At 53.8% G+C, this 16,320-nt stretch overlaps 9 protein-coding genes across 9 annotated transcripts; 3 read left to right on the top strand and 6 right to left on the bottom strand.

Moving 5' to 3' along the window:
- Window positions 1–65: 65 nt before the first annotated feature.
- On the bottom strand, window positions 66–2,030 carry OSTLU_40283 (predicted protein; the record flags this gene model as incomplete). The annotated part of the gene is made up of 2 exons (XM_001415801.1): window positions 66–1,373; window positions 1,437–2,030. The coding sequence occupies 2 exons, from the start codon at window positions 2,028–2,030 to the stop codon at window positions 66–68; spliced, it is 1,902 nt and encodes a 633-aa protein (XP_001415838.1).
- A 145-nt stretch (window positions 2,031–2,175) lies between these two features.
- On the top strand, window positions 2,176–2,649 carry OSTLU_92132 (predicted protein; the record flags this gene model as incomplete). Its single annotated transcript, XM_001415477.1, has 1 exon — window positions 2,176–2,649. One exon carries the CDS (start codon window positions 2,176–2,178, stop codon window positions 2,647–2,649), a length of 474 nt encoding a protein of 157 aa, XP_001415514.1.
- A 91-nt stretch (window positions 2,650–2,740) lies between these two features.
- On the bottom strand, window positions 2,741–3,881 carry OSTLU_13758 (predicted protein; the record flags this gene model as incomplete). Its single annotated transcript, XM_001415802.1, has 3 exons — window positions 2,741–3,185; window positions 3,297–3,571; window positions 3,633–3,881. 3 exons carry the CDS (start codon window positions 3,879–3,881, stop codon window positions 2,741–2,743), a joined length of 969 nt encoding a protein of 322 aa, XP_001415839.1.
- Window positions 3,882–3,952: 71 nt separating this feature from the next.
- OSTLU_13759 (predicted protein) lies at window positions 3,953–5,032 on the bottom strand (the record flags this gene model as incomplete). Its single annotated transcript, XM_001415803.1, has 1 exon — window positions 3,953–5,032. One exon carries the CDS (start codon window positions 5,030–5,032, stop codon window positions 3,953–3,955), a length of 1,080 nt encoding a protein of 359 aa, XP_001415840.1.
- Window positions 5,033–5,737: 705 nt separating this feature from the next.
- CPH3501 (predicted protein) lies at window positions 5,738–7,777 on the top strand (the record flags this gene model as incomplete). Its single annotated transcript, XM_001415478.1, has 2 exons — window positions 5,738–5,947; window positions 6,014–7,777. The coding sequence occupies 2 exons, from the start codon at window positions 5,738–5,740 to the stop codon at window positions 7,775–7,777; spliced, it is 1,974 nt and encodes a 657-aa protein (XP_001415515.1).
- A 65-nt stretch (window positions 7,778–7,842) lies between these two features.
- Window positions 7,843–10,312, bottom strand: OSTLU_28900 (predicted protein). Its single transcript, XM_001415804.1, has one exon. It carries the CDS (start codon window positions 9,652–9,654, stop codon window positions 7,873–7,875), a length of 1,782 nt encoding a protein of 593 aa, XP_001415841.1. The 5' UTR covers window positions 9,655–10,312; the 3' UTR covers window positions 7,843–7,872.
- A 107-nt stretch (window positions 10,313–10,419) lies between these two features.
- On the bottom strand, window positions 10,420–12,114 carry OSTLU_28901 (predicted protein; the record flags this gene model as incomplete). The annotated part of the gene is made up of 1 exon (XM_001415805.1): window positions 10,420–12,114. One exon carries the CDS (start codon window positions 12,112–12,114, stop codon window positions 10,420–10,422), a length of 1,695 nt encoding a protein of 564 aa, XP_001415842.1.
- A 126-nt stretch (window positions 12,115–12,240) lies between these two features.
- Window positions 12,241–13,194, bottom strand: OSTLU_13763 (predicted protein; the record flags this gene model as incomplete). The annotated part of the gene is made up of 1 exon (XM_001415806.1): window positions 12,241–13,194. One exon carries the CDS (start codon window positions 13,192–13,194, stop codon window positions 12,241–12,243), a length of 954 nt encoding a protein of 317 aa, XP_001415843.1.
- An 802-nt stretch (window positions 13,195–13,996) lies between these two features.
- On the top strand, window positions 13,997–16,285 carry OSTLU_28903 (predicted protein; the record flags this gene model as incomplete). Its single annotated transcript, XM_001415479.1, has 2 exons — window positions 13,997–14,072; window positions 14,187–16,285. The coding sequence occupies 2 exons, from the start codon at window positions 13,997–13,999 to the stop codon at window positions 16,283–16,285; spliced, it is 2,175 nt and encodes a 724-aa protein (XP_001415516.1).
- Between the last annotated feature and the right edge of the window lie 35 nt (window positions 16,286–16,320).

The raw sequence follows: 16,320 nt of genomic DNA on the forward strand, positions 1-16,320 counted from the left end.
TATCAGACCGATTTTTGATTCATTCTTTTAGTACTACTACTACATTCTTTTCAACTTTGCTACTGCTACCAAGCGTCGACAAAATATCGACCAGTCGTTTCTAATTTAGTCATGTATCGTGCGCTTGCGTCCTCGTCGAGCAATCCTTGCTCGCGCACGACCTCCTGGATCGCTTTGTGCACGGCCGCGGGCATCTTTTCTGCCGATCCAGCTACGAAGACTTTCGCTCCAGCCTCGAGCAAGGACCATATACGTTTCGCTTCATCCTTGACGCAATCTTGCACGTATCGCTTCTTCGCCTCTGGCACCATGCGAGAAAACGCGACGACAACACCTCCGAGTGAATCGCCGCCAGAACCAATTAAAGAGCCATCTTTTTCAATTTGTTTCCACTCTTCCTTATATAAATAATCGTGCCGTGCGTGACGGCATCCAAACACGACCAATGCGCTTGCCGTGGAGGATTGCAGCACGCGTGCTCGAACAAAGGATCGAAATGGTGCGATACCAGTGCCCGGACCGATGAGAATCAATGGGGTCTCGGGTGGTGGTAAACTGATGCTTCCTTTGGTGATAGAGTATTTCACGCGCGTGCCAACGTCCAAAGAGTTCAGCCAGGAAGAACATAATCCTTTCCGCGCCCGTTTCATCGGTGTCACCCATTCCGCAGCGGCAACGGTGATGTGCGTCGCCGCCGTCCGCTCAGTATCCGCTGGAGAAGACGATATGGAATAATATCGCGGATGCAAGTGAGGAGCTACTTGCAAAAGCCACGCCAGTGACGGTTTTAACGACGGAAAATCGTCGAATATTTCACACACCGTCCTTCGCTCGCGCTGATTGTACTTGTACAAATCCACAGCGCCCTCTGCCGAGGCAAAGTACTGAAGACGCTCCTTTTCGTGTTCGCTTTCGGCAAAATGACTCATGACCTCAAAAAAGTAACGTCTTGGGGATGCAGAATCCACATCGATCGCACCTGCGAGTAAGTACTTGACCTGAATCAACGGGAACAATGCAGCCTTCGTCTCGGGCGCCGACGAAGGATAAACGCGCACCCAAGCATCCGGAGACATGCCCAGACGCTCAATCAGAGCCGAGACTTTGGCGTCGGCGGCACGCGTTGCGAAAGGTATCACGCCTAACACATCACCTGCTTCGTAGTGCGCGATCGAGGCGTCTAAGGTTTGAAATTCTAGGTGACGAACCTCCTTGACGGCGTCGTCACTCGTCAAACATCTATTCTCACTCACGAATCCATCGTAATACGTTGTGTCGCGCGATTCGCGAGCTTCGTACTCAGCTTTTGAGAATGAAGTGCTAGCGTCGCTCGCATCAGCCGCCGCGAGCGCGAGTCGCAACGCCGTGTGTGCCTCCATCAGGCGTTCTCCGCTCGCCTCGACAATGCCCTCTGCGCAGGCAACCTCTTCCACGACGAATCTACAAGCGGGTAACGGCGCACTCGAGAGCTCGGCCTCGGTGAGGTCTTTCAAGTGCGGTGGCAACGGAAATATCTCGCGCATAGATTTCCACAACTCTCTCAACCACGGATTCAACGCCGCCTCGTACCCAAGTGGGTGCTGGTCATCTCCCAACCCAAGCGCTTCAATCGCGTTTGCCCCGAGCCCTTGCAGGCGCCGAAAAAGTTTTTTAGCGGTGACGTTATATTTTTGATATCCCGAATCGCCCAACCCGAACACGGCGTAGGACATGTTCGTCAGAGACGTCGCGGACAAACTCCGCCGCAGCAAAAATCTCCAAAAGCTCTTCATGTTCCTCGGTTCGTCACCCTGTCCTGTGGTGGACGTGACAAACACCACGCACCGCTCGCGAGGTAACGTTCGCACGTCATATCCCTCCATGGTCATGAGCACGGGGGCGTAATGCTTGAGCTTGGCCTCTCTCACGACGCGCTCCGCGACGTCTTGCGCGTTCCCAGTCTCCGAACCGTAGAGCACGAGCACGCGACGAGCGGGCGATGCGCCCGACGCGTCCGATGCGCCCGATGCGCCCGCGCCTGCGCTCACCATCGCGATCGAGTGACGCGCACCGACCTAGTTTGCGCCGCGCGATGGCGACCCAAAATGCGGCTGCAGGCCGCTGGTGCGGCCGCCCACGAAACGCCAGTGCGCGGCGGTCGTGGGCGCCGGTGCACCGTCGAAGCGCGGTCCAACCATGGCGACCGCTAGAGACGATGGTCGTTTCAATCCCAGTCCTGCGCTCGCGCGCGACGTCGAGGCGTCGGGCGCGCGATATCCACCGGTTAAAGTTCGCGCGGCCTCGCTGGGAACCGTCAAGGCGCGCGCGCTGCATCACCAAGCCACGGAAGAAATGGTGCGAGATTTGTTAAAGTACGACGAAGTGCCGGGAATAACGAACATGTCGCACGTCGCTTTGCCCCCGGGCACCGTTATCGATCGTCACGTCCATCCGAGCAAGTACGAGGTATTCTTCGTGCAAAGCGGACGAGGTGCGTTCAAGGTGTGGAGACGCAAAGCGAGCGAAGCGGAAGAGGCGCGAGAAGAAATTGACCTCAGACCTGGTGTGAGCGTATACGTTGGACCGGAAGAACCTCACGAGATTATCCCGCATGGTGAGGACGAGCCGTTGATGATGTTGTACTTTGGCGTCGTAGCGCCAGAACCTTGAGGTCGCCGGCGTTTCTCTCGCGTCGCGGCGATGCTGTCCGTATTATTATTAGTTGTTGTAAACGATGAAGGAAGTAGGAACTCATATTGAGCTAGTGAAACGATTTCGACTGTACGGCGAACGTGTGCTGTACTTGCGCGATTGGTATCGCATCGGATGTTTTATTGTCTCCAAGTGCTGCCTTGAGAGACGACAGTCCCTCAACCACATGTGCTTCAAGTTCTCGCCAAGTTCGTAACACGAGCTCGTGGACAATCAAATCTTTCATCAAGGTTTTTGCACAAGCTTCGACACTCTTTTCAACGCCCCGAACGTTCGGAATGGCGATCTTATACAGCTTGAGTAGGTGTGCGCGGCGGTCGCCGGCAGGCTGAAACGTTCCCACACTCGAGCCCGAGCGCAAAGCGTGGATCTCCCCGAAGAGCTTTCCAAAATGCTTTTCGCAAACCTCCGCGACGTAAGTTGAGCTCGCTAAAGTCATGAATCCGTCCAATTGCGCCGCTAGTCCGGCAGAAACGTCGCCTTCATTCTCACCTCTTTCGAAACACCGAGCAAGTGAAAAATAGCCTTGAAGTCTTACTCTGTCATGTCTGAGTGAAGTCGTGAGTTTCGATTCGAGTAAAAGTAGAGATGAGGCATAAAATTACCTCTTGGATACCGCACTCGCTGTATGTTCTATGTGCGTGCACGCTACATCACACATCGACAGAAAACAAGCATCAGCTGAGTGTTCACCATTTGCCGCAAACACGTTTTGAAGCTGCATATGAGCTGAAATAATTTTTCTCAACGGATCGAGCTCTGGCATGCGAAACTCATATTCTCCACCCGAATTGCGCGTCGATGATTGCTTCGAGCGAAGCGCACTCAGCTCTCGAGCGAATTCCTGCGCAGCGCTGTTGATGTGCGCTTCTACGACGACCTGTAATTAAATCAAATAAATAAATCAAATCGAGCGCAGAGAAAACAATGCGATGACGCACCTGAAAGTTATTGACGCTTTCAGTCAACGCATATTGACCTAGAGCGTGCGTCGATGCAGAAGTATCAATCAAAGCCGCCAGAAACGCCACGCAAAGTGCGCTATTGGTCGCAATCGATTGTTCAATTAAATCGAGCAAACATCCCTCCAATCCTGTAATTATTTCCTGATGATAGAATTCGCGATTATTCGACGCGATTCGGAATGTCGTGCCGAGAAACGTTTCCACCGTATTTCCCACAGTCTCCATGGCTGCAATCGCTGTCCTTAGCGCTTGAAACGCGACCTGCGAATTAATTATTTAATTTCATCCAACATCGTTCATTGAAATCGAGAAGAACTCACGTTTATGGCATCTGCTTCAGTATCTTGTTTGTCGATCGCGTCCATAATCATCACTATATCGCATCGCATCACTTCAACGCAGCTTTGGCAATATAGACGCGCGAAAGCATCCGCGGTTGTTGGACTTAATTCGGACAAAGCGTCAAATAATCTCTCGAATTTCTTTAAGTCGCTGCGTTTGTGAGCGATAGATGTGAGATTCGTGACAATATTTATTTCTGTCATGCACCGTACCTTTGTATTGCTTCCCACGTGTTCGCGTCGCTCATCGCTTTTTTTTGCGTCGACCATCGCACCCATCCCTGCAAGAAATATTAATAAATTAATTCCAACGAGCAACACGATACACACCTCTGCGATCGCTCGCAAGCGCTCAAATACACGCTCAAACGCGTGCATGGCTATTACTTCTACTTGTTCGCGCGCTTCGACGGTGACTCGCATCGTCGCAATCCCTGCTGGTAAACCATCCCTACGTGAGACCGAGTTAGTTTCGGCGTGTAAAGTCGAAACGTCGCGCACAGCGTACCTCAGCTTTCTTTTGAAGTCCAACAGCCGACGCAGTGCGTCGTAGATGGTCAAAATGCCTCGTTCATCATCGAGTGAATGCTCGCGGACTGCACGCTCGACACCAACAGGTAACTCTAACTCCCCAAGCAAGCCCCGCACGGCAGCTGCGAGCGCTCGCTTGTTCTCGTTGGAGACGTCTCGCTTGTCGTCTCTGCCTTTGATAATCTCGATGTTCCTACGCATATTAACCAGTTTTGTTTCAAACACCGTGGACCACGCGTTCACGTCCTCCATCGAGCGTTCGACTTCGGATACGTACGCGGACAACGAAGCCATGACGCTTCCCGATGACTCCAACGCGTCAGAGAGAGCGCGGTCGGCGTCTTCAAGCTCGAGCTTTAGGATCCTATCCAAGCTCGAGATCCCTTCCGTCGTCGCATGACGAGTGCTTTCGAACAGCTCGCCGATCACTCGCTCCTCTTCCTCCTTCAACACGCGCGTGGACGTGCTCGACACCTCTTCCGTCGTCGTCCCCGCGAGCCGCATCGATGCGACTCGAGGTGGTTGGATTTGTTCGATTCTTTGCACCCGTCCCGACGCGCGAAGACGGGTGTCGAGACCGTTTTGGACGTGAATTCTACTTGAGATAAACTTTTTCCGCGCGTTCGCGCGCGTTCGCGCGAACCCACGCGCGTTCGCGCGAAAAGTCGAGTTTTGTGGACGCGAGCGCGCGCGCCTCGAGAGAGTTTTCGAAATTTCGAAACGCGAGCGCGGCGCCACAACTCGGCTCACGCGCGTCACGCGCGCGTGAAACGCGATGTCGCGCGACGACGGAGGCGAGACGTGGACGGAAAACGTCTTTCCGCCCGCCAGTGCGCGCTCCCCCGCCCTGGCGCGCGACACCTCCGCGTCTCGATCCCGCGCTCGGTTGTCCGCGGAGACCGCGCGCGAGCGTCACGAGCGTCGCGCGCTCGATGCGGTGGATCGAATGGTGGTGAAATCCGCGATGGAGGATTTGAGAAAGGTGGCCGATAGTTTAGACGCGGACGCGTGGATGTATCGACCGAAGCGCGAGGCGTGAGGACGGCGCAAAGTTCGAGGCGTCGGTTCTTCTCGACTTTTAGTCTAGCTCTAGTTTCCATGTATGATTCTTAGTCTGCGGCCATTTTTCATCGAAAAGGGGAACGATTGAGTTCACCGCGAACGGGCGATTTGCGGCACTCGACGGCGCGTTCGCGGTACGAAGACGCGATGTCCGGCGTGTTGACGCCACACAATCAGAAAATTAAACGCGGTGGGCGGAAGAAGACCCCGCTGAGCCGATCACCCGCACCATCCGGACTGTTATCCCCGAACGATGATCAGCTGGAACGACAAAAATCGCTCCTGTCCCGCGAAGCGACGGAAGAGATGCGGCGGGATTTCGCCACCGAGCTCGAAGAAAATGCGGAATCTGCGCCGGTGAAGAAGCCGAGTAAACTCGAAGAACTCACCGGAGCGCCGCAAGCACCACCAAAACCGGTCAAGAAGCTGTCGGCGGACGCGGTTTTGAACCTCTACACCAACTGCATCAAGCTCGCGTCGGAGAACAAAATCAACGCCAAAAACACATGGAGCCTGGCTTTGATCGATCACATCAGCGATATCGTGAAGAATGAAAAAGATGAAGACAATCAAACTAACTTTCAAAAGGCGAGCTGCACATTGGAAGCTGGTGTGAAGATTTATGCATCGCGCGTAGATTCGTTCCACAGCGAAACTTTCAAGATGCTCGGTGGGATGAACAAAGTCTCGTCCAACGGCGAAGAAGAAGAAGATGATGGACGACAAGGACTTGGAGACGGTGCGGATGGGAGTCAATTGCCGGAAGACGGCGATGGAGCGAAAACAAAGAAACGACGAGCGACCGTAAACACTTTGGAGATGCCGGACGCACACTCGTTGAAGCAGCTCGACGAAACGTTAGTCGTCGATCCTCTTTTCCAAAAGACGAGTGCCATGTTTGATGAAGGTGGTGCCTCAGGTCTTCTATTGACAAACTTAGCCGTACACAAAGGGTGCAATATTTGTTTTGACTCAGAAGAGGTGCCAGACTACACGAAGGGCGAGGACGCGCCGCTCACGGGGACGCTCGATCTCTCGTCGTTGCGTGCTTCAATCGAAGCTGCGACCACGGCCATGGCGTCGGTGTCGCGCATCACACCTTCTATCGATGAAGTTCAAGCTATGCTCACGGAAGTCACGGGTGTTGCTCCCACCAAGGCAACTGAAGAAAGCGCAGAGGGTGCGGGCTCATTCTTTACGGGTTCGTCGCTCGAAGGGATAAACTTGGCAGAATACGACGACGAAGATGAAGATATTGCGGAGGAGTCGCCAGAGGACTGGGCTGCCGGTGCTGATGGTTTCGAAGACGAAAATTGGGCGGAAGATGGCGACCATGGTACATCCATGGATGATGATACCGTTCTACCGACCCAAGAAGGTGGTTTGGAGTGGATCGTTTCATCTGGCTTAGGTGGCAAGATGGGCTGGGCTGGCCCGACACACTGGCAATTCAGAGCTCCACCTCGCGCCAAATCGAGTGCTAACGGCGAAGACGACGGTGAAAACAAAAACCAAAAGAAGAGAGGGAAGGGTGAGCTCACTTATGACTTTGAAAATCCGAGCGAGCTTGATGAACGAAGATTTGAACTCGCCGTCGACGAGGACGACCTGTTGTTGGCCACAGCACCGAGTGCGTCCGACACTCTCCTTCCACCAGATCTCGGTTATGAACCATCCAATCTGATAAAACTTTTCTTGAAGTCTCAAAACGTGGCGAGCTTGGTAAATAGTGAATCCATGACGAATCAAGACGAGGAAGGGTTCACCTTTGGCGCAGATGAAGCTGGAGGCGAATTCGATGATGGTGAGGAGCTGGTCGGTGAAGCGGGCGGGTGGTATGACGCCAATGAGTTAGGAGACGATGACGATTTTGTGGATGCCCCGCGACGTGTGGAAAAGATTGAGGTCAATTACGCTAGGACCACGAAGCAAGTGAACGTCCGCGCTCTCAAGCAAACGCTCTGGGCCAACCTCGAAGAATCAACGTCAGAGGAAGACGTGCATTCTTTCAATGAGATGCTCCGGGAATTCCCCGTGAATAACCCAGCTGGACATGTTGAAGATATCAGCGTTCATATGGCGTTCATTTGCGCCCTTCACCTTGCTAATGAGCACGGTCTGGTCATCAAGAGCGTCCCTGCCATGGACGATTTATGCATCTCAAATGTTCCATGTTCAGTGAATTAGCGAATTTTGATTGATGTAAGAACAATAAGAAGCTAATTTTAGCCGCACTGAGATTTGAAAATTAATAATGCGAATGCTGCTTCGCCGCTACTCAACTACTCGGCGGCTTTCGCCGCTGCTTCTTCACTTTCCCACTCGCCGCTCGAGTGGTTCATGAGGGCCCGCGTGATGTCCCCCTTCGCGCAACCTGCCTCGTTGAACTTGGCAATCGCGGCTACTGCGTCGTCTTTCCAGTTCTTAACGCTTCGTGAGTGCTTCACCTGAGATTGCTCGTAGAGCACGTTGCCCCACAGGATTAAGATCTGCGCCTTGACACCATTCGACTCTTCACTCTTCTCAGTTAGCACGACGTCTCTCTCAGCGGGTGGAAGCATCTCCATGGCCTCTTGGTACTTGGTGATGGCGAGGGCAAACATTACGTCCGCGGTTTCCTCCGCCTTCTTGACCTCGGCACCTTTTACTTGACTAGACAAGTGGTGGTACAACTTGCCACGCTCGAACGCTTGCTGGCCCCATGTGATGGGAGCTTCAAAATACGTCGGCTTAATTTTGAGAGAGGCCGCAAAACGTTCACAGCACGCCTCGTAATCTGCATCTAGCTCAGCCATGTGAAGTTTCGCAGCCACCATGAGCGCCTCATCACTCCCACTTACGCCGTCGTCATCCTGGCTCCCACAAGCATCGATGATTCTGCGTGAGTTGCACGCATACACATTACCCCAGTTGAAGATGGCGGTGGCGGCAGCTTCTTGGAACTTATCAGTTGCACTGACGAGGAGTGCTTTCGACTCCGGCAAGCCCACAGTTTCTTCCAGCACCTCGCAACACTTCTCAAGTCCGATTTCACGCAACTCAAGAGGGCCTTCCTTGGGCGCCAGGTCGCCAAGCCGCTTGCGGAAGAGCGATGCAAAACTAAGGAGCCACTCGTCAATTTCGATGACGTCTTCGTTGATCTCATCGTTTTCTTGCAATTGCGCTGGCTGTACTTGCTCGGGCGTTTCCAGAATCTCGGTATTAGACGCAAAAGCGGTGACTTGAATGACTGGGATCGATGTCTCTGCCTTTTCACCGCTCTCCTTGGCACGGTGCTCAGCCATGGCGGCGAAGTTCGTCAAGGCGGATCGTAAATCCATGCGAGATGTGATGGTGATGAAGTCATTGTCGAAGTCCTTGTACTTGACAGCTACGTGCGTTTTGATGTCAAACTCTTTCTTGATGGAGTCCGTCAAGTCAGAATATTTCAGAGACACTGGAAGCTGAATGCTCTTGACTTCCCCTTCGTACGTGACGTCAAAGGTGAATTTCGTTTCGGCCGCTTGCTGTGCCGCTTGTTGACGAAGTACCTCGGCGCGTAACGCAGCGATTTGCTCCTTCGTGTACTTCTGAGCTGGTTGCTTACCGACGCCCGCTCCTCCCATGCCCGCCGGACGGCTGGCTTTTGCGGCCTTGGCAGCCAAGGATTTCACCTTGTCCAATCGATTTCTCACAGAATCATCGGACGAATCGATCGCGAGGGCACGTTCGATATCTGTCTTGGCCTTGGTATACTCCTGCAGCGCCTCGTACGCCGTTGCGCGGCGCAGCAACGCTGGTTTGTAAGTGGGCTGCGCATCGAGCGCAGCATCACATTCGTTGATAGCCTGACTTGGGACACCTCCTCGCAAGTAAACCGCCGCCTTATTAGTTGCGATCGCAACGAATTCAGCACTCCCTCTGAGAGCGAGTTGCTGCGCCTTGTTATACTTGGCGAGCGCTTCGCCGTGGCTGCCCTTCGCAAACAAGACATCCGCTTCCAACTTTAGCTGTTGCGACTTCTTCGTGAACGCCGCGATCTCGCTCGTCGGACCCGGAATCTTCTTCTTCGTGACGGCGACCATGTTTACTTTTCCTTAAGCTGATCGAGCGCCTTTTTGGCGTTATCAAGCTCGCTAATGACGCGCTCGAGTTCTTCCCGCGAAAGCTCGAGGGACACTTGTCGTCTACTTTCAGACGAAGGTTGGTCGAGATGAAGTTCAAGTCTCACCAAAGACTCGTCGATGTTTGCGATTTTATCGCTCGACAGTACTCGATGAACCTGGTGAGCGCGTAAACGAGCGTAGACGTGTCAGTCCTCGGAGTCGATTTTGTGGAATGGACCTGGTTCCTTTGCCCACGTGGACGGTCCAAATGGGTCGATTACTCGTCGAAATCGCCCTTTGCGCCCGCTCTCGCGCGTTGTGCTCGGCGCGGTCGTGAAACAAATATTCATTCATCCACGACGTTGTCCATCGAGTCGCGCGCGCGCGTTCGAGCCGTCGGCGACGCCAAGTCTCGTCGTCCACGAAAGACCCTCGCGCGAGGGTTCTTCGCGTCGGCACGTCGGCGGACACGTTCGAGACCAGCGACGCGCGCGCGCGCGCTCGATGCGCGTCGAAATCCGCGCGAAATGTGCAAATAATTTGTATCAACGCACCTTCCAATCGATATCGCCGAGCGTGCACGAACTCGCGTTTGAAGACGTCTCGCGCGTTGACATCAACCAGCGGCGCGCGCCGGTGTGACGTGCAAGGGGTTCATCTGGTTCTAACCCCAGGCGCGCGCGCGAGAGCGTGGTGGGATTTTTTGTTTTTCATGAAGCGTCGATTCGATGACAAAATCCTACACTAATCCCTCGAGCACGCCTCGTTCCAACGATGAACGATGCCGGGGACGTGTGCGGCGCCGAGGACGAAGACTACGGTGATTGAGACGCCGTCGGCGGGGAGGTCGAGTGCCGGGACGCGACGCGCGTATTCAAACGTCGAGGAGGCGCTGTGGTAAAAGCCAGGACGGTCCGTCGGTTTACCCTCGATCACGGACCATAAACAATCAAACAAGACGCTGTCTCGTTCATCTATGAATACTTCGCGCATGTGAGGCGGCATGCTGACCTCACCCGAACGCATCAGCGTCAAACGCTCGGTTTCGATAGCCGTGGTTAACTGTTTACGTGTCTTGAAGGCGGATGTAATCAACGATCGTATGGATCCGAGGATATAGCGCGCGAGCGAACGCTTCATTCCTGGAACGTGTTCATGAAGCTTTTCTTCGAGCGATCGCATCGTCTTGGATACTTCTGAATCAGCCAAGTAGACACGTGAAGTGCGCGACTCGAACGCTGCTGATAAACCAGCAATGATTTCCCCACCGTCTTGAGCGTCGAGTTTGTTCGAAATAATAGACTCAGCAAGCGTCATCATCCCGTTCATAATTTTTACAGTCAATGGAGACGACTTATTCGCTCCCGCCCCCGCTCTCGCCGCCTCGCCGATGAATGAAATGGACAACACGTCCTGAAGACTGACGTCAATGCGCTCAAACCACCTATCCGTCGATAAAGCCACATCTGGAACCACGTCGAGCGTTATACATTCCCCATCGCTCACATCCAGCGCTACGGTGTAGCCACTTTGTAGCCTCTCTTGGACCGCAATAACCAAAGATGCGCACAAAGCTGCAGTCTGCCACGCGCTCATCTTGCCTTGACCGCTCGCACAATCGCTCACTTTCACAAGCTCGCCCGCTCGTCGCATCACTTCAACCTCTGCAGCGGCATCCGAAGTAGCGGAGACGAAATTTTCATAAACGTTCCACTTGAATCGGATGTCTGAAGTCAACTCTGCGCCCATCGGATGAACGGTGAAGACAATTTCGGCAACCGATACCACCAAAGTCACCTTCCCTTCCTTCCAAACGACGGTGCGCGCACCGTGTTCGTCTTCAGCACGTCCGCGTACAATGACCGATTCGAATAAACCAGTGCGCAACAATAACTCAGCATCACTTTTGAGATCTTCCAACGACACTCCCTTCCCAACTTTTGTGCGTAAACGCGACAGTAGAACAACCTCATCCACTCCGCCAGGAAGAACACCCGCCGGCATACCAACAATATGCACCGCACCGGGTACTACTACGTCGTCGTTCTCGACGCCTTTCATTCGGTCAATGATGCCATCAACGCGCTCATCGCACACTTCTAGTAGCACTGCGTCGGGTTTATTCGTTCGTATTACCTCGTCGGCGTCCAAGGCGGAGCGCTCGCTCACATGCGCCGTCGGTAACAGAATTACTTTCACTCCCGCCGTATGACTCGTCTTCGGGCGCTCTAGGACGACCGTGGGTATCGCATCCGGCTCGCGACTAACCTTGACATGGCTCGCGTCACCATGCTGTGCGTGTGCGCACCTCGAAACGCGTGCGAGGCGACGTTCAACGCGACGCCGCCCTTTTCGCGCTTTCGACAGTCCCAAACACTTTCGCTCGGGCGACGCGCTCAGCGCAGATGCGCCGAGGCACGTGCGATGAACAGTGTTCATGAGTAACGCTCAAGCACTTTAGCGGAGCTAACCTACCTAAGGACTATGTTGCAAACTACTGGCATGCGCGCTACTGAGGTCGAGGCGAGTGAGCGAGCACAGCCGTAGGCTGTCGTGTCTACATGTCTACTTTGAGTTCATGAATACGGGTCGTTGTGGAGGCGGATACTCCTCGAAAAAAGCATCATTCAGCGCTTCAGAGCAAGTGAGGCGCCTTGCGGGATCGTACGTCAACAGATGGTTGAGCAACTCGTATCCTTTATCGCTCAAACCAGTCGACGCCTGCGGGAATTTCTGACGCAACTTGTTGTAAGGTTGCTCGGCGAACGTGACTTTTTGCACACTCGGGAGTGAGCTAAACTCCGGCCATATCTTATCGTTTGGCGTGCCGAGAAGCTTAAAAATCTTTTGTAGCTGATCGATTTCCGCACGACCATTGAACAGAGGACTTCCGGCGAGTAATTCGCCGAAGATGCAGCCTAGACTCCAGACATCAATGGCTGGACCGTAAGTTGTCGATCCCAATAGCAACTCCGGTGCACGATACCAAAGCGTAACGACTAGTTGCGTGTATCTACCGACTCCACCAAATTGTCTTGCCAGACCGAAGTCGCATATTTTCAAATCGCCCGAGTTCGTGACGAGAATGTTAGACATTTTCAAGTCACGATGCATGATCCAATTTTCGTGCAAATACGACATCCCACTCAGAAGCTGTAGCATTAACGCCTTTGTCTCGGGAATCGTAAATTTGGGCGAAGACGACTGCGCCATCTGATCCATGAGACCTTTCAAATCATTTTCAACGTATTCCATCACCATGAATACAAAGTTTAACTTTGAGCCGACGACTACCTCGTTGACGTTCACAATGCTCGGATGATCCAACGATAGCAGTATGTTGACTTCTCTAAGAGCAGTAAGAGGGAATCCATCCGTCGCCTCGTCCATTTTCACCCTCTTCAACGCCGCCACCTCTCCCGTTTTCTTATCCCGCGCTTTGAAGACTATTCCATACGTGCCTTCATCGATCTTGTTCAATCTCTCAAACTCGTCCACGCTACGACACGCTTGAAGCATGTTTAATGGTCTCTTTTGCAACTGCACTTCCACCTGATTGGTCGATGGAACTGGAGACGAACCTGCTTCTCGCCCTCGCGCCAGGCCAGCTTCTGCTTCTTCGGCAGCGGCGCGCATCGCCTCTGGATCCGGTCGCGCGGGTCCAACCGTCAAGTCATCTTCTTCATCATTTATCGCACGAGGTCTCGCCGGTCCCGCCATGGGCTCCTTCTCTTCGTCGGATTCGAGCTCTGCTAACTCGCCGGCGAGCGACTGCGGCAACGTGTCCTGCTTCGGTGGCCGCGAAGGCCCCGCTTCTGCTGAAGCTGCTGCCTCACCTTCGTCACTGGTACTCGGCGACGGTGCAAAGAAACTCTTCGGATCTACACTTTGAGATTGCTTACGCCCACTTACTTCAAGCTGCTGATTTTCCCGCTGCGCCGCGGCGAACGAGTTTGCTTCCGCGAGCATCTTCTCCATGTACCCCTGATTCGCGGTCGTCGGCCGCGTCGCGTCTGGCGCACTTCCTTCGCGCACATCTTCATCCTCGTCCTCTTCGTCCGATGAGCCCCATCTCGACCCTTTCACCGTCGTCGGCTTCGACACCTTCGCACGTTTGGCGGCTCCGTCGTCCTCCTCATCCTTCTTCTCCGTCCCCGTGCCTCGGACGACGTCGTTTGCTCGCGTCGGTGGCGCTTGTTTCTGTTTCACAGCCTCCGCCTCACGCTGTTTTCGCGCCAACGCCGCGCGCGCTGCGGCTCTTATGCTCGACATCCGCGGCGCACACTGCGGGCGTAGAGTCGCCAGTGTTCAGCGCGACGTCATGGCGCGCGCGGTTGGTGACGACGATGATCATCCTTCGACGTCTTCCACGGACGACTTACCGGTCTCGCGTTACGGTGCGTCGAGCGTTACGGAGAGCGCCGACTGGACCCCCGACCGCGAACGAGAGGAGCATCTTTTTCTTAGAGCGACGACGACGGTGACTGACGAGCGCGGTGATCGACGAACAGCGAACGATATTGCGAGTGCGGTAAAGACGAATGCGGTGACGGTTGTGATTGGGGAGACGGGGAGCGGGAAGACGACACAGATTGCGCAGATTCTCCTGCGCTCAGGCGTCGTCGCCGACGGCTCGGCGGTGGCGGTGACGCAGCCGAGACGTGTGGCAGCTGTTTCCGTGGCAAAACGCGTCGCAGAAGAAATGGGGGTAGAGATTGGGAAAGAAGTTGGGTATTCGGTGCGCTTTGAGGACAGAACGTGCCGCCTGACGAGGATAAAATATTTAACTGACGGCACGTTACTGCGAGAGCTTCTCGAAGACCCGACTCTGTCGCGTTACAGTGTCGTCGTCTTGGATGAGGCTCATGAGCGGTCGTTGCACACAGATATATTATTCGGATTATTGAAGAAGCTCGTGTCCGCGCGTGAACTGAAGCTGGTGATTACTTCGGCCACGCTCGACAGCGAAAAATTCTCGACGTATTTCGACGACGCACCGGTGTTCACCGTGCCTGGACGCACGTTTCCGGTTCAAATCGCGCACGCCACCGAGGCTCCAAAGTCGTACTTTCAAAGTGCGATTGAAACGGTGGTGGATGTACATGTGAATACCGGCCCTGGGGATATGTTGGTGTTCCTAACAGGTCAAGAAGAGATTGAAAAAGCGTGTCGGGCTGTGGAGGCTCACGTGCGATCGATGCCCGAGGGAGAGTGTCCAGATGTGCAAGTCTTGCCACTCTATGCATCACTCCCACCGGATATGCAGTCGAGGGTGTTTCACCCACATGATCCGAACGTGCGACGAATAATCTTTGCGACAAATATTGCTGAGACGTCGCTGACGGTCCCAGGAATCGTTTTTGTGATTGATCCAGGCGTGGTGAAGCAGGTTGAGTACGATGCGATGACGGGAATGAATGCATTAAAAGTAGTGCCTATCAGTAGCGTGCAGGCGAAGCAGCGTGCAGGACGTGCAGGAAGAACGCAAGCTGGGCGATGCTACCGACTGTACACAAAGGACGCGCTCGAACTCGACATGCCAGCGATCACTCGGCCAGAGATCCAACGGACATGTCTAGTCGGTACGATTCTGTATCTGAAGACACTGAATCTAAAAGGACTAGATGTGATGACTTTCGATTTCTTGGATCCTCCAGACACTGCACTCATCGCAGATGCTTTGCGCCAACTTTATTTCGTTGGTGCAATCGATCCCGATGGGAAGGCAACTTCTATTGGACGAGAGATGAGTTCGCTTCCACTTGAGCCATGCTTATCGCGTGCGATGGTCGAAGCGAAACGCCTTGATTGTGTTGCAGATACTGCAACAGTTGCCGCGATGTTGAGCGTCGAAAGAGTGTTTTTAGGTCAGCACCGAGATGCAACTGAGAGTCTTCACGAGCTTGCGACTCACGAAGATTTTCTTCTTGGCGATCACGCGGTGTTACTTCGAATCTATCAAGCCTGGGAGAGCAGTGGATATCAAAGAAAATTTCACCAGCGGTATTCGTTGTCGGATCGAGGAATGGAGTTCGCGCGAGAGATACGAAAACAATTACTTGGAGTGTTCAAGGACAAGCGTAAAAGCGATAGGAACGACTTTGATTGTTTCTCACGAACAGATGAAGGTCTGAACCGATTGCGCCAATCGCTGTGCGCAGGCTTCGTGACAAAGATTGCGCATCGACTACCGAATCATAATGGCTACAGAACATTGGGAGAAAATTCCACGCTGTGCCAGGTCCACCCTTCTATGGCTCGCCAACTCGCCGACAAAGACGGTTTGCTTCCAGAGTGGATCGTTTACCATGAGTTGATCACGACTTCTCGACCCTTTCTCCGCCACGTGTGCAAAATTGAGCCAGAATGGATTTCAAAGCAAAGAGAGCTGCTCTCGAAGAAGGTGAACATTCATCGTCTCTCTGGCGGCGTGTTGAGCCCCGGGGATGCTGAAAGCACGGACGCAGCGAGTGGGCACGAAGCCGACACGGTGGACGCGAATAAAGCGCCAGTCGAAGGACGTAGAATCACCGACGAGCAAGTTTCTGCCGCGCGAGAGCGCTTCCTGGCGCGTAAGAAACAGAAATTAGCGAAATTAGCGGGAAAATAGAGTTTTGATGAAAGCAAGCGAACGAGGAAAAAACG

This window comes from Ostreococcus lucimarinus, chromosome 1, assembly GCF_000092065.1.
Source record: "Ostreococcus lucimarinus CCE9901 chromosome 1, complete sequence".
Classification (NCBI taxonomy): Eukaryota; Viridiplantae; Chlorophyta; class Mamiellophyceae; order Mamiellales; family Bathycoccaceae; genus Ostreococcus; species Ostreococcus sp. 'lucimarinus'.

What these genes read in the sequence shown, in the direction of transcription:
- OSTLU_28900 (XM_001415804.1), bottom strand. Translation starts at nt 9,654, where the DNA reads ATGGTCGCCGTCACGAAGAAGAAGATTCCGGGTCCGACGAGCGAGATC.